General features: G+C 41.3%; 1 protein-coding gene across 16 annotated transcripts in view; it reads right to left on the bottom strand.

The window, feature by feature from the left end:
* Ebf1 (early B cell factor 1) overlaps positions 1 to 26,493 on the bottom strand; it is a 389,997-nt gene that overhangs the window by 61,660 nt on the left and 301,844 nt on the right. For all 16 annotated transcript variants that reach the window (NM_001362575.1, NM_001362577.1, NM_001362579.1 and 13 more), the window contains one exon: positions 21,862 to 21,988. In NM_001362575.1, coding sequence (NP_001349504.1) covers positions 21,862 to 21,988 — 127 coding nt within the window. The remainder of the gene's footprint in view (positions 1 to 21,861; positions 21,989 to 26,493) is intronic.

Below are 26,493 nucleotides of genomic sequence, written 5' to 3'. Positions count from 1 at the left end.
AACTCTAGCCTTCCAGCTGTGTGTTCTTTACCCCTTAATAAAGTTTTGGTCAATAAAGACACAGGTGAATGAATGAATGAGTGAATGAATGAATGAATGAATGAATGAAATGTTGAAGAGACCTGTCCACTCGGAGAAGTAGAGTGCTGCCAATGGTATGCATGTGAAACTTAGGAAATCTTGCAGCGTGTTTTACAGATGGACACTAGTTCCCAGAAACTTGAAATGGAAACAGCAGATATAAAACACATAGTGTCACCTCCGTCTAGTGACTTCTAACCAAGATGCTGAGAAGAGAAAGAGACCCTTTCCTGATACCCTGTCCCCCTTCATGGGCTGAGTCCCCCCTGTATAAGTTGGTCCTAAGTTTGGAATGGAACAGGAACAATGTTTGGCTCATCAGGACCCAGATGTCAGTGATATGGTTCAGATGGCAAGACCACACATCTGTTCACAGAATTTGGAAGCAGGAAGGGGCTTTGGTGGCTTCCGGGGCTACTGGAAACATGTGGTATACACATGCATCCTATACTCACAACAGAAAAGTGAAATGTATCCGGGTACCTCATAATAGGCAAAACAATGTCACCTCAATTCTCTTTGGGCCTTCCCTTAAATTCTTGCATTTTTGTATGCAGTTTTCATCTACTGAATAAACCCAGCTTACAACTATCCCTCATTGTACGAGTCATGGAAGAAAGTCTGGGATGACTTAGCTAAGGGGTCAGTTTAGACTGTATTTTCTATGTTGGTAGGGAATGTGCCCATCATATACAGAGTATCACCAGTTAATCAACATATGGAGGGTGAATAATTCACATTGAATGCATGAATGATTTAATGAGTGAGTGAATGATTGAATGAATGAATAGCTAAGGCACAAACAACCTCTCTGTTACCATTGTGTATGATTAATGACAGCCAAAAGTCACAACTCTGAGGCCAGTTGGCCTGTGCATAGATCCTGATTTTGTCCCTTCCTAGTTCTATGACCTAAAACAAACGTAGAAATTCTCCCTGATTCTGTTCCTTCATTTATAAGGTGAGGAGCACAGCACTTGTCTCACAGTCTCTTGAGAGCAGATGTTTGGGAATATGTGGCATGCTTAAGACAGAGTGTGGCACAAAGGAAAGGCCTTGAGAGTCTTAGCAGTAATTATGGCCTCGTCCCTTGATAAGTATTTGGACATTGCTTACTCCACAAACATTTGAGGGGTGTGGGGCATCCACTAGGTCAGGCACTGTAGTAATCCCAAGGAGAAACATGTTGGTGAACCAGAGAATGAATATTGCCAGGGAACTGCTGTATAGAATGGGAAGGACGGAAAACACTTAATGATTAGGCCACCATTTCTCAAGCCCTGAAATGCCCTTTGCCTGTATTGTGTTAAATCCTTTGTTAGTAAATATTTTCACTAATTTTGGGGAAATTTTTATAAGCATGCAATATAACTCCCTATTTCTCCCCCTTACTCCAAAAAAGTGACCTCCCTTCCCTCACTCCTTCCCGACTTCATGTCCTCTTTTTTTGTTAACCCAACTAGTGCTGCATATATGACTGGGTGTGGGTGGTGGAGCCATCTGCTGAGGAATGGTGAAAGTATGAAAGTATGAGGGACCACATTCCTCAAAAAAAGAAAGAAAGAAGATCTGTCCCTCCCCTAGCAGCCGACGATCTGAGCTAAGTTATTTATTCCTAGAATCTATTCAACAGTTGCAATGAGAGTGAAGAAAATATGCCTGTCTCATTACTTTGACAAGAAAGTAGAACTTTAAAATGTCCACTCACCCTGCCAGGAGCACAGAGCACAGGATCACCTTTTACCTCATTGTTTATTTGGTGTCTATTTGGTGCAAGACTGTGGCTTGAATCTATTCCAGGAGATGACAATGACAGCCTCTAAGTTTACTTTTCAATAAACAGCCTGACTCAAATTACCAGCATCCTCTCACACAGAAGGCTTCTGATAGATTAACTATGATATGACACTTGCCTTTGTGAAGTTGGGATAACAAGGGGGAACAACCAACAGGATGGTCAAAAGTTCACGTTGACAATCTGTTTGCCAATAAGGGAGAAAAAAAACTGTATTGTAAAACAATTCAGATGCATCTGCCATGCATAAAGTACCAATGGTTTAAAAAATGAGCTATTAGAAAAGCAATCTTAATGTTCTTTTTAATTCAGGCACTACGGGAGCTAAGCAACCATTGTTGCAATTAATTGCTTTCTTGTTGCTTGCCACTTTCCTTTCATTATAAGAAATGAAAAAGATAGAAGCAAATTATACAACATATATTTACTCAAGCTGAGATGCCTTGACACTGCTTATTGTATTGGAACTTGCCAAACATTACGCCTGGTTCCTCCTTTAAACCCCAAATTCTTCTAGTTCCAAACAGACTCAGCAGCCTTCCCACAGTGCCACACTCAATAATCATGACTCAAAAAAAATGGAGCTGGAAGAGGCTGAGATAATATGTTGTCACTCCTGTATTTATAGCCACATTTCCTGAATCATCCGGCTTCGTAATGATGATTTCTTTCCATTCTCCACACTGTTTGGCAACGACATGTTTTGTGAATACCTAAGGATGCTTATAAATATTCCCTTGCCTTGCAGCCAATAAATCTTTAAAATTAAAAGACAAAGTTAAAATGACTTCTGCACTTCACCAACGCCTCTGCTAAATGTACCATACATCTCATGATTTCAATATCTACAGTTTAGGACTCAGCGATGACTTTCAATCTTACTATGTGGATAGAGAAGGTGTGTGTGTGCTTTGTACTTTATTGAAAGCTATTTGGGGAGTTAGTCTTGATGGTTAGATGTCTTATTCTCTCTGCTTCTCCATCTGTCCCCTTCCATCTACCCATCTACCTTTATTGACACCGGGCATCACCCTCCACTTCTTTGGAAAATTTAGGTCTTCCCCCTCCTCCATTTAGAGTTAGAAACAGAAACAAATATTATAGAAACAGTTTCAAGGATCTGGTACAATGACATGGATCGATGCTTATTGAAATTTCAGGAAGCCTGATCTGCAGAGAACATAGGCAGCTGGTGGGGCTCATGTTTCTAGATAATGATCATGGAGCAGCTGGGGGATGGGACAAGGAGAGCGAGGCTTCTGGGTAAATGACAGCATTTCTTCAGCACTAGAGAAGAGTCCAGGCAGGCTTGGAAACAAAAGCTTATTTACCTGGGTAACGAGATACTGGCTCAAATTGCTATGCAAGTATCTACTGTACTCTTTTAATATGTGCAAGAAAGAGGCTGTTAGAGGAGCCTGCCTCCCAGGATGCTAAGAACCAGATCTATGCCTCTGGTCTCCAAATGATCTCCAAGCTGACTGTTTGATTCTCTGCTCATATGCCATGCCTTTCTTTCCTTTGCTTTTCTTTCTAGGACATGGGTAGCCTGAGAACAAGAGTCTTACCCTGCAGAGTACTTACAAGCCTCTAAGAGACTCTAAGAGAAGCACTCAGAAGGGTCTTATAGAGTTGGAATTTGCATATTATTACAAACTTTCCCTCCAAAACAACAATCAAGAATGGGAGACCCAGACATTCCCATTTCCTCAGCACTTCATGTCAGGTAATTCTATAATTTAGAAAGAACTTAGAACTCTTGAATGACAGAATGTAGTTTGCCTCTGAAGGCTTTCTGTCAAGATTGTACACCACCAATTTGATTTGTCTCTCAAGGCCTTAACAACTAATGATAAATTTAGAAATGTATGGTTACTGCAGACCACAAATTCACAATGGATGAACACAAACACATATGCAAAGACTTTCTGAGAAGTAATACTCCTAGCTCGTTCAAAAGGATGTGTCTTCAAACATTAGACAGTAACTCATTGAATCAAAAGGCAGAACTTCCCCTGGCCCAGAGCAACAGAAATGTACTGTTTTCCGTTTAGTAACATAACAAGAAATACATTAGATTCAGAATCCCTCAGCAGAGACAGGAATTCCTTCCAAACACAGGACCCCATTATATAAGATGAAGATCTCCTTGGGCCCTAAATGAACTACATAGCATAGGAGCTGTCATTAGCTGCTCCAAGGCAAGGAAGAGTTTATAAACCCCGGGATCCCATGTGTTAAGACCAGGCACGGTGGCTTTAAGGCAATATAGATTTCTGAGCGAGTTATTTATTTATTTATTTATTTATTTATTTATTTATTTATTTATTATTACTGCGGGTCCCATTCTCCCAGCTGCAACAATTCTGGCTCTGCAGGACCCATGTAACAAGGCGATGGTATCTGAGAACTAATGAGCGAAGGAATGCTCTTCTTTCTTTCAGTGCAATCTCAGGTACGATCCGATGCCGTAAAGGGCTGGATCAATACTGCCAGCAGCAAGCCGCTCGATACCCCCTGAATTATTGCTTCATTTTTCTTCTTATTATAGATGAGTTGTGTTATTATTTTCCCCAAATCGATATTTTACAACCTTTTTTATCCGTTTCTCCATAAATTTTGTCATTACTTTAAACCGGGAATTCCGGTACACTAAATAAGATGCAATATCTGAGAGGAACAGAATGTACTGACATGGTTTTTTTGTTTTTGTTTTTGTGTTACTCTTTTAGACACAAGGCTTCGTTTAAAGGCACCATCATAATCAATAGCCAAAGGGGAGAAATTTTCACAGAGAAAAAGTTTAGCATAACCTTCAGCTTGCAAAATAGAAGTGCACACCCGTCCCATAAAACAGCAGCCACCCAAACAGCGTGAAGCTAACAAAAAAATTTTTTTAATTTAAAAAAATTAAAAAAAACAAAAACAAAAAAGGGAGGTGGGGTGCTCAGTGCTGTGCATCTGAAATTTCATCCCTAGTGCTTTTGCTCCCCTCCAGTTCCAGGGCCAATGCAATTCCCTTAAATCATTTCTCACAAAGAGATCCTTCTGTGCACCTTGGAGAGGTTTAATTGGCTCCTATAGCTGTCTGCTCCTAAGTGTTTAAACCATCAGCAAATCAGATCCGATAAACTCATATCCTAGGCTGCTGTTGGCTTGCCCCAAGCTTGATTATTTAGATGTGAACATCGGCATTGTTTCCATTCCACTAAAGAGATGGGGAATACGTTCCCCATCATGAGTTCCGGGATGATGAGTGAATTCTATGTCTCCTATGAAATAATGTATGTTATTTGGCAGAGAATTCTTAGTGGTGACTAAATAATCATTACAGTGCAGTCAGTGGCAATTACATGGTAATTCACATTAACTTTATAATAAGCACTGTACTCTTCACTATATCCATTGGAAGATGAGACAGAATTGTAGGCTTTCATTTCTTTTTAATGCCACCCAAAATAAGAATAAAGTAAGATCATTGTAAAGGCAGAAGGCTCCGGAACATAATACTGGTGAGTTAAGCTGTAGATCCCATTAAAGAGATGCTTAAATCCATTAAGTATAATTAGACATGACACTCCAGAATTCACAAACAGACATTCTAATAAAATCATTAAAAATTTTTGGTAGGTTCTTTAAAAATGGGAGACTCTTATAATATAGGCTGTTATATTATATTAAAGCTTTATAATTTTATATGAGCTCTTCTCTTTTATGTAAAAGCCTATGGAACTTTATAAGAACAGTTCTGTTTAAATCAATGAGTCTTAAACAACAATGTACTTCATGTTACATGTATTTAATAATGTAATAAACTATTCTGAGTGGTATAGAATAAAATGACAAGGACTTCATTCTGATTGGCTGAGAAACCTTGGGATATAGGGTCTCATTTTCTTACAGCATCGCAGGGAGCACATTTACACTCAAATCTCCATTTACATGCATATTATTTAATTTGGGCAATTATGAAGTCTTGAGAGCACTTTCATTACCACTTGAACCCTTAGAAGACTCCATACTATGAATGCATCATATGTAAGACTAGGCAGAGGCATTCTGAGAAGAAAGCAGTAGGAACAACTTTAATTGAACACTTATATTAGTGAATTAAATTAGGTCTGTTTTTAAATGAGCTACCCTTAATTAGCTGCTGTTGGGAAATTGGAAGGAATATATTTTACATTTTACTCATTACACTGAGCATCCGTGGACAACTGGTCATTGTTTTTGCTTTTTTACTAACAACTGAACACAATTTCCTTAAATAATATTTTCTTTTATTTGAATTCTAGTAGAAGCCTCTAATAAAGTTTAAAGCCGAAATCAAAAATCTCTTGTACAATCTTGGTGATTGGTTTGGGTTTTTTTTCTTTGTTTGTTTGTATTAATGCATTTGAGATATGCAACTGATAAAGTAATGCCATCCTTAGCACTAACTGAAGCAAAGCCAACCAAAGAGCCATAGCCTCACTCATAATCAGCCTCCCACTGGCTGCCTGGACATTCAGAAATAACAGGAACAACCCACTGAGCTCGCACACATGGGAATCTCTTCCAAGGATGGTTTATGTCTTTGGTCTGATTATCATCATATTCAAATATTTTTCTCATCAGCCCCATGATTCTGACTCAGGGTCAATGAAAACCACTATACACAGCAACGGCTAGGACTTCTTACCTCCTTGGTGTCGACTGAAAGACAGAGGCTTAATGGTAAGATGGACAGTTCACAGAGGTCCTGGCCCAGTAGGAATACCACTGGTCTTTGTGAGCCTTTGATTGGGAAGCTCAGGAAGGCTCCCCCAAAACCCTCCCTGAATAACGTTTGAGAAAGTGGCCCTTTTGTCCTAACACTATGCATGGGGCATACATCTATGATGTCAGGGGGAAAGAAACACCCTTGGCCTGAGTGACTGGACCACAGTGAAAATGGCACTTGGTTCTTCCATAGAACTTTGATTTACCAAAGAGTGAAGAAAAGTTCCCCTTTTATTTGTCAGTTGAAAAAGAAGGATGGAAACAGATTGGAAAAGGACAGTCTATAACAGCCTTTCCTCAAATATCACACATTAAAAGGCCCCCAAATCAAGTATTCACAGGTCTCCAACCAAGCATTCATTGAGAATCTGCTCAAAGACTGGTATGCTTAAAATATTAAAGAGCAGCTGTTCAATAGCCACGGTGGTGGCGTTTGAATGAGTCTAATATTCATTCAGCAAACTGATGATGTGAGCTATTTGAATATTTAAGAATCCATTGACAAAACAGCATTCCAAGTTGTATACGATTTGCTTTGCTCCTGTACGAAGATCAATCCTGTATGAGTTTGGGAGGGGTTTTCCCTACTCTGAGTCTCAGATGCTTTCTATTGCAAAGTACCAGGATTGGTCCAGGTGGTCTCTGGGGAGTTTTCCATCTCTAGAACTCAGATTTACTGAAGTATGTGCTTGCAGATTCTTTCTCTTTAAAAATATATTGTTTTATTGTTTCACACTGTCATATGCTTATGTTATGAATTTTTTGCCATTTTCACCTAGAGATCCATTCTGTCCTCCATACCTCCTCTCATACTGATCTCCTCTGCGGCATGTTTTTCTCCTGTGTTCACGTCTCCCTTTTGTGCATTCAGAATAATTAGCTACTTGCCCAAGTGTGAGTGGTGAGGTGATTCAAGAGAGCAAGAATAACCCATCGATGATTGCATTGCTAATAAGAAATGAATAAGATGTCTTTTCCTCTCCCAAATGACAATAGTCTCTCGGGAAGAAGTAGGTTTCACTGACCCCTCCTTCATCATGATGAAATGTTGATGGACCTAACCTAATACAAGTCTTGTGAAGCTAACCAACAGCCACAGCAAGTTCATGGGTCTAACAGCTTTGTTACGCCCTTGTTTTGAAGATGAGGAAACAGGTGTCTCAGATTAATTAGAAAAGTTTCAGGAGTTTTCAGGCTAGTTTCTCAATAACCAAATATGTCTACTCTACCAGGTATGCATGATGTCAGGATGTGTTCACAGCCGGTAGGCAAGAAACAGGGAATGGGATAGCAAAACCATCCAGCTGAGTGACTTTACCTAAGTCTATGATGTCTGTAGGCCTAGTTCACATCCTCTCTCAAGTACTCAGCCAGTTGGCTAAATGGGTCATCCTGCAGGCTTCCATTCCGTACATCTATGACAACATTTTTGCTTCCCCTTCATGCCTTCATCCATTCACTGATTTGCTTAATGCTCACTATGCCCTGTTCTGTGCTAGGCATTGAGATCATGGCAGTGAGTAAGAGAGATGAGAACCTCCTTCCTAGAGTTTATATGCCATTGAGAGACAGGAGCTGCACCTACACAGACCATCAAGGTCATATTAGTTGGCCTAAGTGCTAAAAATAAAATCAAAACACAAGCTGTAGACAAAGTGCCCATACTTGGGGAAGTTGCCTGAGAGTCTAGAAGCTTCTTTCTAATTAGTGTATTATATCCAAAGTAAAGGGTAGTGCTGAACCAATCAGTGTAAAGCAGATTTGGATGTAATTCTGAGCCAGTGAACAGCAATCAACTTGGGAAGATATAGATCCGATACTAAATCTATCATCGGGTGACCTAAAGCCCAGTGAAGGAACCACTTCATTATGGCTCTGTGTTTAAATTTGTTTATATCTCTTTACCTATATAAGACGAAGAGAGCTGTGACACACAGGGCTTCAGTGGCTAGGCTTGTTCTGTGGCCACTGACAAGTCTTGACAAGTCCAAGGACATTTGTTTGTAATTTTATTATGTAAAAATTCTAAGTGTTTCAATGATCCCCTTAGACCTTCTGAGCAAAGATGGGCAAGACACAGAGTATTTTTTAATCATCTTCAAGAAGCCCCAAGGTACAAGACCTATAAGCATCCCTGAGACAGCTGACAGCCACCCACGCAGAACTCCCGGACCTTGTAGAAGCCAACCTGGCCTTGGAAGCTCTTCTCAAAGTCAGTCAGAAGTTTAGGAAGTAGTGTGTGTGTGTGTGTGTGTGTGTGTGTGTGTGTGTGTGTCTGTGTGTGTGTCTGTGTGTGTGTCTGTGTGTGTGTCTGTGTGTGTGTGTGTGTCTCTGTGTGTGTGTGTGTGTCTGTGTCTGTGTGTGTGTCTGTGTGTGTGTGTGTGTGTCTGTGTGTGTGTGTGTGTCTGTGTGTGTGTGTGTGTGTCTGTGTGTGTCTGTGTGTGTCTGTGTGTGTCTGTGTGTGTGTGTGTAATAATGGAAGAGGTCATTCTCTGTATTGATATTTAAATCTGAAAATATTTCTGACCTTAAACAAAGCTCTAAATCCACACTGACTGGGAGTCAGTGCAGCTCAGTCCAGTAGGCCGGCCCTTCCGCCATGATGTGAGGTTAACCGTGGTTGATGAGAACAGGAAGAAGCTGCTTGGTTACATATGTGACGTCAAAGAGCAGGAGGCAGACAGGGAAATGGACTCTTCTCTTGGTGTTTCTGCTCAGGATTTAGGCAGGTCCTGTGCTGCCTCTCACCATCAAGAGATGGTATAGAAAGTCTCGGGCTTTTACGTGGTACATGGTAACCATGCGCACTTTCAGTGTCCTGAATAATGGGGCCCACAGAAGAGGGAGTACAGACCTTATCCGAGTTGAAAATGCTGGAAATGTGATGTGGTTTAGAGCACTCAGTTCATAACCAGAATTGCACATAGCAGATGATTCAACCAAGGTAAACAATACCAATGAGTTAACGTTAATAAAAAGAGATAGATCCTCCTCCAAAAATACCTTCATTATATACTTGAAGCATGTTCCTCAAATACATTATCTCTAAGCAAGGGCATGAAATGCCTCACGGGTAAGAAAGTCATTCATGAGAAGAACCTGGACTAGGAAATTAATCTACCTTTAATAGCTATTTCTATGAAACTGACCTCTTGCTACTTTAGTTTCTTACAAACTTTCTTTTTTCTAATTTTATTTTGTTAGCTGGATGATCTATCTGTCTGATGGTGTGGGTCCTTCTGAGTGCTAGGCATACTCTCTACCACTGAGCTACAGCCATAGCCAAATAAAGCCTTTGGAAGGCCGTCTAAAAACACTGGCGAGAGGGATTATGTTTGGAAATTCAAAAAATAGCAAATGGCTGCATGTTCCGTGGCAAAGCTTCCAGTAATAATACAGTACACAGACTCAGAGAGAACTGTGTCCTCAAAGACAATGATGAAAGACAGCGTAAAGACTGATAATCCAGTGGACTTACACATCCTCTTCACAATTTTCTCTCTTCTCTTCTCTTCTCTTCTCTTCTCTTCTCTTCTCTTCTCTTCTCTTCTCTTCTCTTCTCTTCTCTTCTCTTCTCTTCTCTTCTCTTCTCTTCTCTTCTCTTCCCTCCCTCCCTCCCTCCCTCCCTCCCTCCCTCCCTCTCTCTCTCTCTCTCTCTTTCTTTCTTTCTTTCTTTCTTTCTTTCTGTCTTTCTTTTTAAGATAGAAAAGTAGAAGTGGAACCATCAAGGAAGATGAAGAGGACCAGTATGGAGGGGAACAAATGGAGACAGTGTAAAAAAGATGGCATATCCTTTCTTCTTCTTCTTCTTCTTCTTCTTCTTCTTCTTCTTCTTCTTCTTCTTCTTCTTCTTCTTCTTCTTCTTCGTTTTTCTTTTTAGATAGGGTGTGCTATGTAGCCCAGGCTGGCCTTGTGCTTTGATCTTATTGCTTTAGTCTTCTGAGTCCAGCAATTATGGGTATGGGCTAATGTATCTGTTTCTGAAACCTGTTATTTTGAACAACAAATGACTTTGACTTTTATATTAAAAATAATAATGGCAAAGGTCACATAGATAACATGAACAACAGTAGAAATCCTAAAACGAGAAAAGGTTATGTCCATAAACACTGTACAGTGTTTGATTTGTAAAATGTACCATAACTAAATATGTGAAGTAGTATAAGTAGACACTTCATCATAGTTATTGTAATTAGTAAACCTCACATATCTAAATTTTCACTAGGAAAGTAGAAAATACTTTGTATTCAGTATCATACTGTCATCAAGAAAATATTATTTAAGTGTTCTATTAAAAACAAATGTGCTCTCCAATGATAGGGGAATGATTAAGTAAATAATGGATCAGCCATAAAATAGACTACAATATATCCACTAAAATATATTCAAGGAATAGGAGAACTTACAGGAGACCTCTTTGTTTTGGGACTTAAGCTATAAAACAGGATATAAAATTACAAAAACAAAAATATTTTTCTCTCTGACAAAACACTTATGAGTACATATAGAAAATAATGACACTCAAAAAATACTAACCGTGATTATCTCACAGGGGTGGGATAAAGGGTGATAACATTTTTTTCTGTAATTCCAACTCATCTATATGACTTTGCAATGTGTTCACCATGATATAAGTTACTTAAAATATTGAAGGCACATATTTTCTAAAAAATGGCAGTGTTCTTCCCTCTTCAGCATCCCGGTTTCAGGGAATTGGGAGATTGCACACACTCTCAAGGGTCAGTAGCTTCCTCAGGGATTTATTTCCTCAGTGCCCAGCTGGGTGTCCCTCAATGGCGTCTGAATCCTTCCTCCACTACAAGCCTGAATAAGCCTCCAGGGAATTACCTCACCTCTACCTGTCTCCTTGTCTTATAAGTGGGCTAAAAATGGAACCTGACTAAGGCAGACTTTAGAGGGTGGACTAGGCAGGTGTGTTGTATGTACATTTAGTGTCACAGAGAGAAGGAAGATTTAGCTAATACAGAAAAGTTATTGGTGAAATATGGAATAGGAAAGAACAATGAGATGAAAGCAAACAACCCTAGGAGTGTGGGAAATGAGTGGAGGAAAGAAGAACTCTCCATTCTGCCCACAGATGCTGCAGGTTCCTGGGGAGATGGTAGGAGGGACCTTCTTCAGCCTGTCTAGGGCTCTAGTTCTGGACAGATATTGCCAGCATGGTTGAAGGGTTCAGATGGCTTCCACTTATTCTTCAAAAAGTACAGTCCTACTTGACACAGCCAAGGGCATTGGCCAGAATTTCCTGATGCTGGGGTCATCCAGGTTTTACCCAGAATGCTTCATGTTGTAATTGCATGCTTTGGGGAGCTGGTCCGGACCTCCAAGGACAGTGGGCCCTTGAAGCTCATACTCTCATTGATGAATCCCAGCCAATATGCCAATCTCTGCATCTTGACATCTCCTACTCATGCCCCCGTCAAAGTATAGGACTATTGATCTTGTTCTGTAGGTTTTTCAAAAACAAAAAGAAGCTAGAACACAAATTCAAGCTGTCTGACTTTAATAGGAAGATCGGGATGTTTCTAATAGAGATTCGGATGCATCTTAGGAAGTTCCAGTGAAGCGTGAAATGATTGTCAAAGATTAGAAATTGTTTTAAATTCATAATGCCGTGGTCTTTCCGATGCATTGCTAAATGACAAAACAAAACAAATCTCACTTACTATTATCTAAGATATTTTTGGAATGAGGTAGACATTTCAGAGAAAAAAAGACAAGATCTATGTCATTAAAATAATATTACTGGCTCACTTTTATAGAGTGTTTATGATTAAAGGGCTGGGGGGAATGTGGTCAATTTTAATATTAGTTTACTTACTTCTAATTGGTGCTTCCTAAATTATCTAACATAAGTATGTAGTGTTTGGCAATAAAGAAAGAAAAACAAGGTTTAATGCTCTAGTGGGCGCCCCTCTCGTCGTTAGCTTGAACAATGAACAGGGGATCCGCACTGCAAATATGGAAAAGCAGAACAGAAAATAGGGCTCTGTGAGCAGTGGGAATAAATCTTATGAGAAGACAAACAGAAATAAAGTTGCCCTTTCCCCCACCCATCCCAATATCTTAGGAGAGATTTCCAGATACGGACTTTAAAAGCTGAAGGGTTAATTTATCACTGTTCTGAGTTTGAAAAAAAATTAAAATTAAAATAAGAAAGCAACCTTGAATACTTCCAACCAAATGCTTTATTGGCTTTGAAAACCAAATTATGTTATATCACACTAAAAAGATTAGCTACCAAGACCTTCTCATATTGCATTATAGCACTGAGAACCCATAGGAAACACAGTTCCTGCATTCGCTGTTAATAGCTCTCTAATCCTTTACCAGCAATTTATAGTTTAGAAATGGCAACACGTCTTAAAGATTAAAGCCATGTGACAAATAGTTCATGTCCTTTAATAACCAAATCACATGCCTCAGATCCAGGCACAGGCCTGTCTGCCTTTTCTTTCTATACGGTTTTGTGGGTAGGAAATACTTCATGTCCCTATTACATGAATGATGAATGGGAGCGTTGGTTATGGTCTGTTATTTGCTTGGCTATAGTCAATATGTTTTCTTTGGACAGGGATTTCTGTGATTTATCTCTCTACTGGCCTTATCACTTATTAACTCTGAGGAGACAGGAAAAAGCCAAGGTTGTATATGAGGCCTTGTGGCCATTTAGACCTCTAATGTCAGGGAAAATATTCCTTTTAATGATCCAGTTACAGTAGCTACTCATGTCCTGATTACACTCCACTCCAAAGAGGAAATACGGGTCATATTTCTTGGAGAGTATATACATAAAATATGCAAAATAATGTGCTTCCTTCGGACTGGCTTTATTCTTTGAAGAAACAGCTTTCATTTCATAGATGTCACTGAAGCACAATGGTTACTTTTACAGATGGTGCTTGCCGTGCCCATTATGGTACCCACAGGGTTTAACTGTACAGATGCCAGCAGATTCGGAATTACCAACACATATAAGATCAGAGAGGGGGAAAATCACATTTTATGAAAATAAATCTTCCCTTTGGTGGAGAAGAGGGTTGGGGGTTTACTCTTCGCACCAAAACAACGGGAATAAACATTTTCTCCCACTGAATTCCTTCTTTTTATATGAGTAGCTCTCTCAGAATCATTTTTTTAAGGCATGGGGACAAGCAGCCACCTCCAAACTTTTCTTTCATATTGAGTCATTTCTAATCAGGACGGCACTGGTGGAGAAGCACAGGGAGGGTTCCATTACACTCTCTTGCAACTGAATCCAAAGTGAAAACCAGCTGATGTAGAGAAGGTAGGGGAGGGGGAAGAAGAAGAGGGGGTGGATGCAAGCAAGCAAGCAAGCAAGCAAGCAAGCAAGCAAGCCTGTTCTTGCCTCCTATTCTCCATTCTTTGTGAATGGCTGCTTAGGCCTGTGTTTTTCCACAATGAGTAAGTCTGTGGGCTATCACCCTGCACAAAGCATCTTTGGACTCACCCTTTCACTGAATCTTACAAAGACCCTTGGGAAACACAGCAAAGTCAGAGCCCTACCATCATCAAGCTTGGAGAAAAGAAGAAAATCTGCTCAATTTAAGCCCCCTGGTCCCCCACACTTCGTACCTACCCTACCTTTCTACTCTGCAGCTCTCAAACTCTCTGGGGCACCCGATCTCCTCTGGTAATCACCTAAACCCAAGCCGCCAGACTGCGTCCATGGTGACTTCAAAACCCTCTGAGAAAGACTTCCAACTCCCATCCTGGTCTGCAGTCCCTCCTTCTAGGGGGTCTCAAAAATTATAAATGTCACAGCCAACTGCCATTTCAGGAACTCTGGAAACTGTCTTTGGTTCTATTCTTTGTGGCTTGCATTCAGTGTCTTCTTAAACACTCCATCTCTGAATCATTCTCTCTGTTCAGAAGCCTACCACCCTGCACCAATCCCTGAGTTGATGCTTGGCTATGCTTAAAATCTCAGCTCATAAATCTCTTCTAAGAGGAAACTATCTCTGACTTATTAGGGTTCCTTTTCTTATGTGCTTATTTGAAACCCTGTTCTTATTTTTCTGGGTATTTCCAAGGTTTAACATAACAGACGTAGGAACATCCGTATTAGCTCTGGGACATAAGATCAATGAAAACAGAGACCCAGTCTGCTTTGGCTCAACTATGTTTTAGGGCATTGCCTAGAACTAGTTTCGCACACCTAGACTAGAAAAGGAATCTACAAACATGCTTGTAATATATAAATAGATGACATGGGGAAATCATAACTAAATCCAGATAGTCTTAGTCCAACTTTGTAGTCTAGGAAGAAACAGTGTCTGCATGCCAGAGAAAGCTGAAATGCATATACTGTTAAACAAAGAAAGCTCCAATGACCAGTTGTTTGGATTTTTCTTTTAAACAGAAACAACATCCTTACTCTCTGCTCTTTACATTCTGAGTTTATTTTTAGACAACACTCCCACCAGAGCAGGCACCATCAGAACTACATTACCTGCCTGACCTATTTACTCTTTAAACACAAATACCATTAAAATGTCTTCATTTTACAGGTGAGGAAATGAAAACTATTTATTCCACAGATCTAAGCCCATTTTTCCCTTATCAGAAACCCCAACTATTGTATTATACGCATGAAAACGTCAAGTGCAGAGGGATAGATTCTTAATTAACAGATTCTATTTACAGCCCATGTCATCCAGATTACAGCAATCAATGAGGACCCATTGATTCTGGGCAATATGTTAATCAATTATCAGGGAGCACCTATCAAAACCTCATGAGATACTAAGTCAAGTTGCTTCAGCACAGCTTACAAAGTCACTAAGACTGAGGAAGCCTATCTCCTCCTTTATCGAGTTAGTGGATCTATATCCATTTCTGTCTTATCCACAAACAATAGAAGAAAAGAGCCGTGAGCATAAGGAAGTTATGATGAGGGAGTGGTTTAATTGCATGGCACAAGAGAGATGGAATGTCAGAAAGTCTCCTGTCAACTAAGATCAGCTGTGGGGAATATCAAACTTACCTACTCCACCTAGTCCATTTTACCATGAAATAATGATGAGGCTAGTGCATGTAAGAATCTATCCTACGTCTCTCGGTAAGGTTAGTGCAGAACCTGAGCTATACTACAGGCCTCTGTCTCAGCCATCACTGTCTACTCCCCTGCAGTGGTAAGAATACTATCAGAGGAACAGAATTAGAACCGTACCAAAATCTTGCATGTGCTTGTACTTAAGGCAAGTATGAATCCCCAGGTAAATGCAGAGTTTGAGGCATCATAAGCTGAGAAAACTGTGGCAAGGCTGAGTGGACCATGAACGGCCAGGCAAAGAGGTTATGTGGCAGCTTATATCTAGTGAGCCAACAGGGACACTTCCTACAGGGTAATGATAAGATGGTGGCTTTTCAGGAGATCCAGGAAGCAATGAATCCACATTTGAAAAGGCTTAAAGAACAGGAGAGTCTTCCCGTTCTAACTCTCTGCCTCCTGCTTAGAGAAAATTATTTTGTTGGCCCCAAGGAGGCAGCTCTCATTTTGTAGGGGAAGCTCTGGAGGGGAAGAAGGAAAGCCCAGAGGTTTGTGAGCTGAATGGTCCTGAGCCTGGAGTTGAAGCTAATTCTAGCCTGTGCCCCCTGAGGGAGGTTGGTGACAGGCTATGCCCATGTTACACTCTCCTGAGGGAGGTTGGTGACGGGCTATGCCCATGTTACACTCTCCTGAGGGAGGTTGGTGACGGGCTATGCCCATGTTACACTCTCCTGAAGAAGAGAGGGGGAAATTGCAGGAGAGAAGAAGAGCAAACCCATGTATTTTTCTTGGGGGAAAAATCAGTACCAAAGACTGATAATCAAAATATTTCTCATCCAAGCCATGGTTTGGCCTCCAAGAGTCCATTCTCTAGATACTGGGTGCCTAGTGTGGCAGCATTAAGAGGCAGAGCCTAAAGGAATGTGATTAATGTGGCTATTGGATGTGCTGACCTTGGGAGGAATGACTGTACTCCTTGTAGGCTCCTGCTCGGAGAGTAGGTGGCTATGGAGAATACACATCTGAACTCCCCAGCCTTTGGTCTCCCCACTCGTGACCACTCTGACCCATGCCTACTCCACAACGCCATCCACCATGTGTGAGGCAGCTCATGAGGTCCTTTCCAGAGGCCAAAAAGATGGGACCATTTGGTCTTAGACTTTCAACCTCCAAAACTGTGAGTTAAATAATCCTATTTTCTTTATAAGCACTCAGTCTACGCTTTGTAGTGACAACAGAAAGTGGAATAATTATTTAAAAATCAGTTTCTTGTTACCATAATTATCCACACATTGCCTTTTCCATTTGTTGCTGCTTCAATGTCCTGGTGCCTATGATTCTGTTACTAAAAACCCTTAAAAGCAAATCTTAGATTGCTGGGAAGATGAGGATGATGGTAAACAAGATGTGAAATGTTTGCTCTCAAAAGGGGACCCAAAAATCAATGGGTGGGGCGTCGGCAACTGCTCAGCACTTCAGAGATTTGTGCTCTTGCAGAGGACCCAGGTTCAGCTCCCAGCACCCACATTGCAGCGTGCAACTATCTGTAAGTCCAGTTCCAGAAGATCTGATGCCCTTGACTGTACTCCATTGGCACTGAGAGTGCACACGGTGCACATATACACATGGAGCCAAAATCCTCATACACAGAAAATAATGATTTTTTTTTAAGAACGGATGACTAAAGATAATAGCCACAGTTTAATGCCAATGCTAAAACTTGGCTTCTTTCTAGATGTTACACATTTCTCTGATTCTAAAAACAACCCTAGCAAGTTATCCTTTTCTTCTTATAAAAATGAGGGAGCTCAGAGTTACGATATGAAGATCGCAGGAATAGCTTCTCCAGTAAATGGCAAAGCTCAGAGCTCAATCTATATCTATTGCCTTAAATGGAAACATCCAATCCTTATGCGGCTCTGTATTACTGGCAATTAAAAAAGGAAACAGACAGAGAGAAAAGAGGAGGGGGGGGGGAAGGTGAGGGGAGGGAGGGGAGGATTAAAACAAATATGATCAGGAGAGAAAAATAAAAAGGAAATTAACAGTCCTCAAGAGCTGCAGAACTTATTTTCCCCACAAGGCCCATCCTGCGGGCAGAACTACACGCTCTGCAGCACCAGGGAGAAGAGCAAACAGGAAGTAGTTCAGGAAGCAGCTTCATTACCCAGTTATGAAACTATTTGGATTGGCTCTTGCAGGGGCCACCGTCAGGTGAACACGGTTAGAATGGGACCGCAGTTGGTAGAAAGGTTCTGATAGGTTGCTTAGCCAGCCAATCATCAGGGCTTTCCCCAGCCTGTAGGGAAGGGATATGACTTTAAGTACATCCCTGATCAACGGGGTGAAGTTGGTCATATGTCATCCCGTGGTCCTTCTTTATTTAAATTTTTGTTTGCTTACTTGTTGATTTTCCCGGGGCATGAGAAATTACCAGAATGAAAGCAGTGTTATTAGAAAACCCAGTTGTAAGAATTGTAACGAAACAGTTAAACAGCTCCTAAGGAACTCTTCTTAGCACCCACGTTCACGGACGCCTTAGCAGGACCAATCATGCTCCGAAAGGAAGCAGCTCATTTAGAGAAGGAACGGCTGTAGAAACAAAACATACAAAACAAGGGGGTGCATGAAGATATTGGGGAGACCCTACAGTCAGCGAGATCTGGTGAGTCCCGTGGTCTTGGACTTCATCTACCTGGACTGACTGACCAGATACAAGATCGTAGGACTCTGAAAACAACCCTAGGATGAGATGAGGTTTTAGTTTCTTTCATTTAAAAACCTGTAAAACGTAAAGTCAGCCCTGCCGTCACATTTGCATAAAACTAAGGAAACACAATAAAGTCTGATCTGGCTGGTGCGGTCGGCGCTTCTGTGTTCTGTTTAAGTCAGGACTCATTCTTCTCCAGGACTCTGATTGGGCAAAGGCAAGAACATCATACATCTAGTGAATAGGAACACTCGAGTCTGAGGACCAGTGACAAAGAGTTGCATCCAGCATCCTTAAGGGATTGGGGTCAGCCTTCAGTCCGTGTTTAGTTGGACTACTTCCTCTAAAAAGTGGGTTTTTAATTGCATCAACTAGACCAGGATTTATGCTCCTTTATGATTTTATTTTTTCTGGTTTTGGCTTAAAATAGATTTTTAGAGCCTTTCACATTCCTATATCCAAAGTCTGTCCTAAACCCTCGGAAAGCAGTGGGCGTGTCTTAATTGGGGTGTTATTCTTCAGTTCTGTGATACTCTCTAGTTTCTTTTTAAGGGAAAAATTCCAGGGACATTCCATTAAGAAACAAGATTTGTTTGCCAATCCAGGAAGGCAAGCCTCACATCTTGACGTAGTATGGATGTTAAAGATGAGGTGTGAACTTCTGGGAGTGGGCTGGAGAGGGACCTGCATGAGCACAATGCCCTAAGCAGTTGTTTGGATACAAAGAAGTAGAGGCACTGAGGCCTTTTGTCTACACCTTCACTTGTGAAGAGTGACGAGCGCAGAGGTGAACTGCGTAAGGCCCAGGAGCTGGGAGACTAGCCATGACTGAGGGCCCACCACAAGGACAAGCCACATGTCAGTGACCAGGCGGCTCAGAAGTTTCCTAGTTAAACCCACGTGATGTCACTGTAACGATGGATAGACAAGGAGTCTCTGTCTTCATTTCTCTCGATTTCTATTTTCCTCACACAAGAAGAGGCTAGATTTCTTCCTAGGATACATTACGAGTGGCATCTTCTTGTCAGTAGCCCACAGCTGAAGACATGAATTCTTTCCACTCTTATTTAGATTCCCACAAATGAACATATCAACACACATTCCTGCAGAATTCCTTCCCTTAGCTTGCAGATCTGCTGTTTTTAATCTTTGATCTTAATTCCAGTCTGACACAGCTTTCCCAACATGTGATTTCTTAAATTGGTAGCAATTTTTGAACGGTTTAGAAAATCTTAAATAATGGTGGATCAGTCGATCCCTTAGGGTTGGTTGTTTGTTTTTGGGTTGTTTGTTTGTTTGTTTGTTTTTGGGTTGTTTGTTTGTTTGTTTGTTTGCAGGGGAGGAGGTGCTTTGTTTCGTTTTGTTTGAGAATTTATGTAATGGCAGTGATTTAAAATATATATATATGGCCATGTGGCTCTAGGGTATATTTTACTAAACACTGATTAACAATAATTTCTTCTAAATGAGACTTGACCACAAAAGGGAGCAGTACTGAGCAAGGACATTGTCACCAAAGCGGAAGCCATGGCTGACTGCTTCTGGTGCCTCCCGCCCCACCAACGTTTTCCTTTTCTTCTTCTCTTCTTCTTCTTCTCTTTCTTGTTCTTAATAGCAGAGTAAATAAGCAACCAGTGAGGCCTAAATATTTTCGGCCAAAAACAGAGTCCAAACTCCTCAGAGAAAACATTTGGCCTCTGTGGTTTTGTAATATGTTCCAGAACCGCGAGTCCAGCAAGGAACGCTGTGAAAAGCTCCCATCCCCTTGGAATGACGGTGGGGAATGTTACAGTATCAGAAATTTCAATTGGTCCTTTTCCTGCGAGCCCATAATGAGGCTTGTTTAAAAAAAAAAAAATAGAAAGAAAAGAGAATAAAAAAAAAAAAAAAAAAAAAACCTTACAGTGCTATCTGCAAGTTCTCATGGGAAAAATGAATGGCAAGAAACCCTAGATTTAAAAGAAACAGCTAATCCGCTATTTTGATTGTTCTTCAAAACTTATGCTGAACCAATGAGCCTAATTAAAAACACTTGGCCCACTTCTATAAAGCATCATAGCTTTCTCTATGCTTCGTTTGTATACACCACAAAACTCCAGATAGACTTTTTTTTTCAAGCGCTCACTAACAAAGTGCTGACTTTGTTGGGATGGCTGAGCTAATTTCGTGAACTCAGTGTGAAACCTGAGCTAAACAAAATTGTGGTAATTTTCCTTAATTTGTAAAAGTGATTGGAGTGCAAACAAAATTTTCCTCTTGGGTCAATCCTATAATTTTCAATTAACTAAAACTAATCGGCAGGCAGGCACCAACCCTGTGTTTTGTTTAAAGGGCTGGGAGGCATTTCCGAGGGTCAAAATATATTAACTTGGTTTGTTTGTTTGTTTGTCGTTCTGTTTGTCTGTCTCTGTCTGTTGGTGATGAGCTGTCATTGTGTGAGAGAGACAGGGTGGCTATCAAGCATGCTTGGTTTGCTTCATAGCATAAAATTATAGGGGAAGATGCTTTGAGGTAGAACGTTAGAGCAAAAATGAAACCTGCCCATTGGATTGTGTGGTTTAATTAGGATGTGCTAACAGAAGCGCTTCTTCTGTGCTCCAGACCCCTCTGTGTGAATGCAACTTCCCATCTACATGGAGAGGCCTAGCAGACCCTTAATAATAAATGGGGAAGAAAAGCAGTGACTGGCTCCTGAAAGGAGCTAGCCAGGTCATGTGAAACCAAGGGCCCTCAAATCTACCACACCACCCACCCGTGATCAGCCTACACCTCACCTTTGAGCATGTAAGAAACAAAGAGTCTGCCCACCCCTTCCAAAGCAGATGCTGAATTCGACGATGAGATCCCTGGGTGTTTGCTTAGCCCATTACATATATTTCTACATCCTGCCAGCCCAGGTCCCTGCCTGATTGGCTGGGCCTGGTAGGAGGGATTTCAGATGCACCCTGTAACCCTAGCTGCTTACCGCAAGGCACGTCCGTGTGCCAGTGCTGTTGGGGGTGGGGCAGACAAAATGCAGCTTACTGGGGCAGAGAGCACGACCCAGAATAACTATGAAAATTTCCAAATGTGTTTAATTCAAGTGCTGCGGCAGGCTAGAAAAAAAGCAGCACTGTTCGTCAAAGTTCAACCCTGCTCCATAAGCAAACTCCAACAACAAGCTGGCCAATCTACTAGAGAGAGACCTTGGTCCTGTCTAATATAGTCCCGCTCTCTATTTCTCTAAGTAGGCAACCAATTCTTTCAACATGCAAAGCTATTACATCTCCATCAGCTTTAAGTATTACATCTCCATCAACTTTTAGTAATAATAATCAAAGCAATTTCTTCGGTCCTGTATGTACTTGTTGAAATGGGAAAAAAAATCTGTCTTAACAGAAGCGACATTAAACACACATGCACGCGCACATGCACACGATCAAGGAAAACATCTCATGAAGTCAACAGAGCTCTGTGGTTCCCATCTGCAGGCACGCTTACCTGTGTAGATGAATCTGCCTGGTGTCCCTTTGCAGAACTGCTTGGACTTGTACGACAGTGTGACTTCCACCACACCAGGGATGTGCCGAGGAGGTGTCTGAACTCGGATGGCATGAGGAGTTATCAACTGCAGGAGACATGGAAGGAGGAAGGGTCATTGGAATATGTAAAGGACTCATGTCCCAGCTGCCCTACCGTAGCTCTCTATAAACAGAGCTCTAAAACACGTCATTAACCTGTCAGTGGACACCGTCTGGATGGAACCTGTGGAAAAGATGCCGGCAACAACATTTACAAGTGCTCTGCTTATAGCCACAATAGCATTATCTGGGTTTTCCTTCACAGCAGGCCCTGTACTTTCCCGGTTTGGAAAGGGAACCTGGCCTAATGAAATGGTTTATCTCCTACAGGATATCCTTTGGAAAACCTGTTTGCAACAGATGCCCAAATCAGAGTAGAACTTTGCCATGCCTTTCCAGAGGGTATGGGCCTGGTGTTTGAACTGAGCTCTTAAACACGTGGAGAGCACAAAGGTAGGAAACAGTAGGCCTGGGCATCCTAATTAGCTGCAGAACACACGTATGAAAGTCCAGAAGACCATTTGGCGCATTAACTACCAGAGGCACAATCAAAGCATTTTAAAGGGGGGAGCAAAGGATCTGCCCCCCTGGAATAGCTTAGGGCTCTGGATGAACTAAAGACTCTCCATAAAAGAGAAATGAAGGTTGGGGAGGGGGCTGCTGGAGGCTTAGCCTGCCTCTATGCAGGGGCACATGCACAGTGAGGAAGTTCATTTCTGAACGCTATTGGCAATCAAATTATACTATAAAGCAAAATTTATTTTTTATTACTCTTACCTCGTTTTATATAAAGAAAATGTTATTAATGGTCATAAAATGAGCATTATCTAGATATTTGAGAAAAAAAAAAAGAAGAAGAGCATCCCTGGCATTTGACTGCTTGACCTGTGACAGAACTGCATCCTAAGGGATCTCTCTGAGAAGTCAGCAATGGCCTAAACAGCTAAACACGGAAGCATGGACTGAACATACAGAAGCTAGAATATCCTCTATGGGCAGTCTCCAATGAGTCAATGCTAGCTTATGTTTATACTGTTGGATGGCAACAGTGTAGAAGGAGGTTTTATTTAAGTGTGAAAACCAACCAGCTGAAGTGTTTTGCCCGAGAATCGTGGGTGAGGTGATAAGAAACCATATCCAGCCCCTGGTTGCCACCAAGGGAAACTGTCTTAGCACCTTGTGACAGGCAGAAGGATGAGAAAGTTACTCATACTAAAATCCACAACTAATGCTGCAAAATGTTCCTGGAAACATAAGAGAAAGCACTGAGCTCAAGTCATCTTAGGGCTCAGAGATGCCTCATCCTCTTCTCTCGAATACACAGGAAGTCTGAGCTTACTGGCTAGAAACTGAGAGTCACAAAGAAATATTGCACTAAGACCATGCCATAAGGGAACTCTGGAGACCAAGTCTATTGCCATGGCTCGTGTTTTCTGGAAAGCTAAGGATATAGTCACAAAAAGCACCAATGATATTGCCTTGAAAATTTACATTAGATTGGGGAGCTCCTGGACTCTAGAGGACAACCTACTAAATGGACTGAATATCAAGCAACCTTCTAAATATGTGCCTCTATTTACCCATTGGTGAGCACAGCTCTCAGCTCTCATTAAAAATGCATCTTTGTGAAGGGGACTGTGATTCATATGGGAACTTACACTGGTCAAAATGCAGAGAACAAATCTGTGGAGGGATCAGCCTTAAATGGTACATCTCGATCCCACTGCTCCCTGCCAATCAGGAAGCCACATCAACCTCTAGCTGGGGAGCTAATGGTTCCTAATAGAGGAAGAATCGATATTCTTTATAGATGTGGCCCCTGGTAGGAGAACCATGCTCCAGCCAATGGCCCCACCCATGTATACAGGGTCAGCACTAATTAGACTCAGTAAAAAAAAAAAAAAAAGAAAGGGAGAGAGACAAAAAGAAGGATATGAAGTTGGGAGAGGGATCTCTAGGTGTAAGTTGCGGAGTGTCTGAATATAATCAGAATGCATTGTATACAGGTGTGAAGTTCTCGACAAATAGATAACAATGGAAACAAGTATTCTATTCACATTGAAATCCTTCCCAAAATGCTTTGAATGCTGTCTGAATCATGGAGAACATGCAAGGTAACTTAACTTTGATAAACCAAGATCATATTTGAAGTCACCTGTCTTACATCTTGCTGTAATACATTAAAACACTGAGTGATGGCTGAAGTATGAAGTGCTGTCCCCCAACCCTAAAATGCTTCCACACAGTTAAGCACTTGAAATGACTTCTGTTTTAGTCTGTGCTTTTGTCCTCTGCAGCTTCTAATCTGCACTTATAATCTATAGGCATAGAAACAAGGAGATCAGGTTTAATACTGTATAGAGAACAAGAGCCAAACCAGGTCCAGATCCTTCTTTGCCTACCCATGCTTGGCTACCCTCTGACTTCCTGACCACACGGTCTCTATGCAGTCAACCAAAGTCAGAGTAGTCGCGGCCTCTTTTTAGGAATTCAGATGATTACAACATTCACAATATGACTCCTAAAAAAACTATTAACTGTGCGCCATCAAGAATTTCCTGTTTATCGTTCTACTACTGAACAGTTTGTGAGACCAGGAGAAACTCTTGAATCCTCATGTCTGTTCTTAAAAGTTACTAAGGAGAGTCAGGAGAGATGGCTCAGGCGTTAACAGTACACTAGGTATTCTTACAGAGGACGTGGGTTCAGTTTTCAGTATCCAACACCCATATGGAGGCCATATGTAATTCCAGTTCTAGGGGATTCTATGTCTTTTTCTGACCTCCATAGGTACCAGGTGTACCCATGGTATGCATACAAACATGTAGGTAATGCATTCATACACAAAAAATAAAAATAAACAAATCTAAAAATATGTTATGAAATGAATGTCTTCCATACATAATATTCTAAACATTCCTGAAATAAATCCATGTGTAAATATGCTCATAACTCTACTAAATGTTTGACTCCAGTAGGCACAATTACCCTTACAGGAATCCATTCTTCTTAACCCAGTAATATTAGAACACTCACCAAATAACTCACTATCAAAGTGACAACTCGACTAGCTTTGCACTTATATCCCAACAGGAGCACGGGCTGCTGTCTATATGGTTTCTATATGGTAAGGAAAAGGAACACTGCTCAACATTTGTGGCTTCAATAAGAAATGAAGTAAATATTTTAAGGTATTAAAGAGTTTGAGAAATGGCTTAGTTGTTAAAACTACTTGCTGTTCTTCTAGAGAACAAAGTCCTTGGGTAGCCTACAACTGCTTTTAAATCAATCCAGCTAGAGAATCTTATGCCCTCTTCCTGTCTCTTGGGGTACTGCACACACATGTACATGCATACACAAACACACACACATGCATATGCACACACACAAGCACACAAGTCAAAATAAAAATAAATCTAAAATGAAAAGAAGTTAAGACAGTAATAATAAAATGTCTACACTAAAAGAGTGTTTATTCCTAAACTTACACAACTTTAAATGTGATTTATTTATCTTCCTTGTGTATATGTGTGCTCATCCCTTCTGCTTTCACAGGAAGTAATAATATAAATAAACTACTGTGGGAAACTATTATCAAAATGAAAAGTAGAAGAATGCCAGTGTGGAGTACTATGTATTAGATGTGTAACTGCACAGAGGAAAGCTCCAAAGGTTAACAGAAGTAGCCTCTTTGGTTAAGTGTTCTTTGGTGAAGTTCAGTTTCCTCTGACTCCCTCTCTATTTCCTCCAACCCCTCAACAGCAAATACACATGCACATTACAGTCAAGGGAAACCATTAGGGACTGTATGATGATGGAAGACTCATGGACTGAGTCTTCATGGCCTGGAGAGACTACCCAGCTACCAGGAAGCAAAAATATGGTCCTTTCCAGCTGCCTATATGAGTGTTTGTTTACCCCAAACTCAGACAGGAGAGCCAGAAGAGCCCTGTGGTGTGGGCCCAAAAGACACAGGCTCATCACAAACTATGGGTGGCAAAGATGTCTCTGAGAGAGAGAGAGAGAGAGAGAGAGAGAGAGAGAGAGAGATCCAGATGTGGAGGTGGAGAAATGGGGCTCTACGTGACAGAAGCAGGGGAAAGAGCAGAGAGGACTGGAGCAGGCAGAGCAGCTGTGGAGGCAGCAGTCTGAAGAAACCACCTGCAAAGTCAGGAAGGCCGGAGAGGAAGCATGGGTCTGTGTGTGGTCTCTTGTGGCATCCAAAGGACACTAGGAGCAGGGAGGCATGATCCATGAACAGTTGGAGTGCTAAGAAAAACACGTTGTAGAGTCCTGGGGGAAGGCATGTCTTTGGGAGAGCTATCTTCTCTGAGGAACAACAGCATGTGCTCTCCATAGCTCCCTCGTACTCAATAATGAAGGTGATGACCTAAGCAACGCTGACCTGTTGTGGCCTTCTCGCGGTGCGCTCAGCACTAACCTAAGCTCTTCCGGGGACTTGTGCCCGATAGACTTCAGGGGGCAGGCATGGCTATTAAGTGGTTCATAAGTAAGGAGAGTGAATTTCAGGAAGGTTTAGAAACCTAACCAA

This window comes from Mus musculus, chromosome 11 (assembly GCF_000001635.26).
Source record: "Mus musculus strain C57BL/6J chromosome 11, GRCm38.p6 C57BL/6J".
NCBI classification, from domain to species: Eukaryota; Metazoa; Chordata; class Mammalia; order Rodentia; family Muridae; genus Mus; species Mus musculus.
The sequence above is the reverse complement of the archived record's forward strand: the minus strand, read 5'-3'. Positions and strand labels throughout refer to the sequence as shown.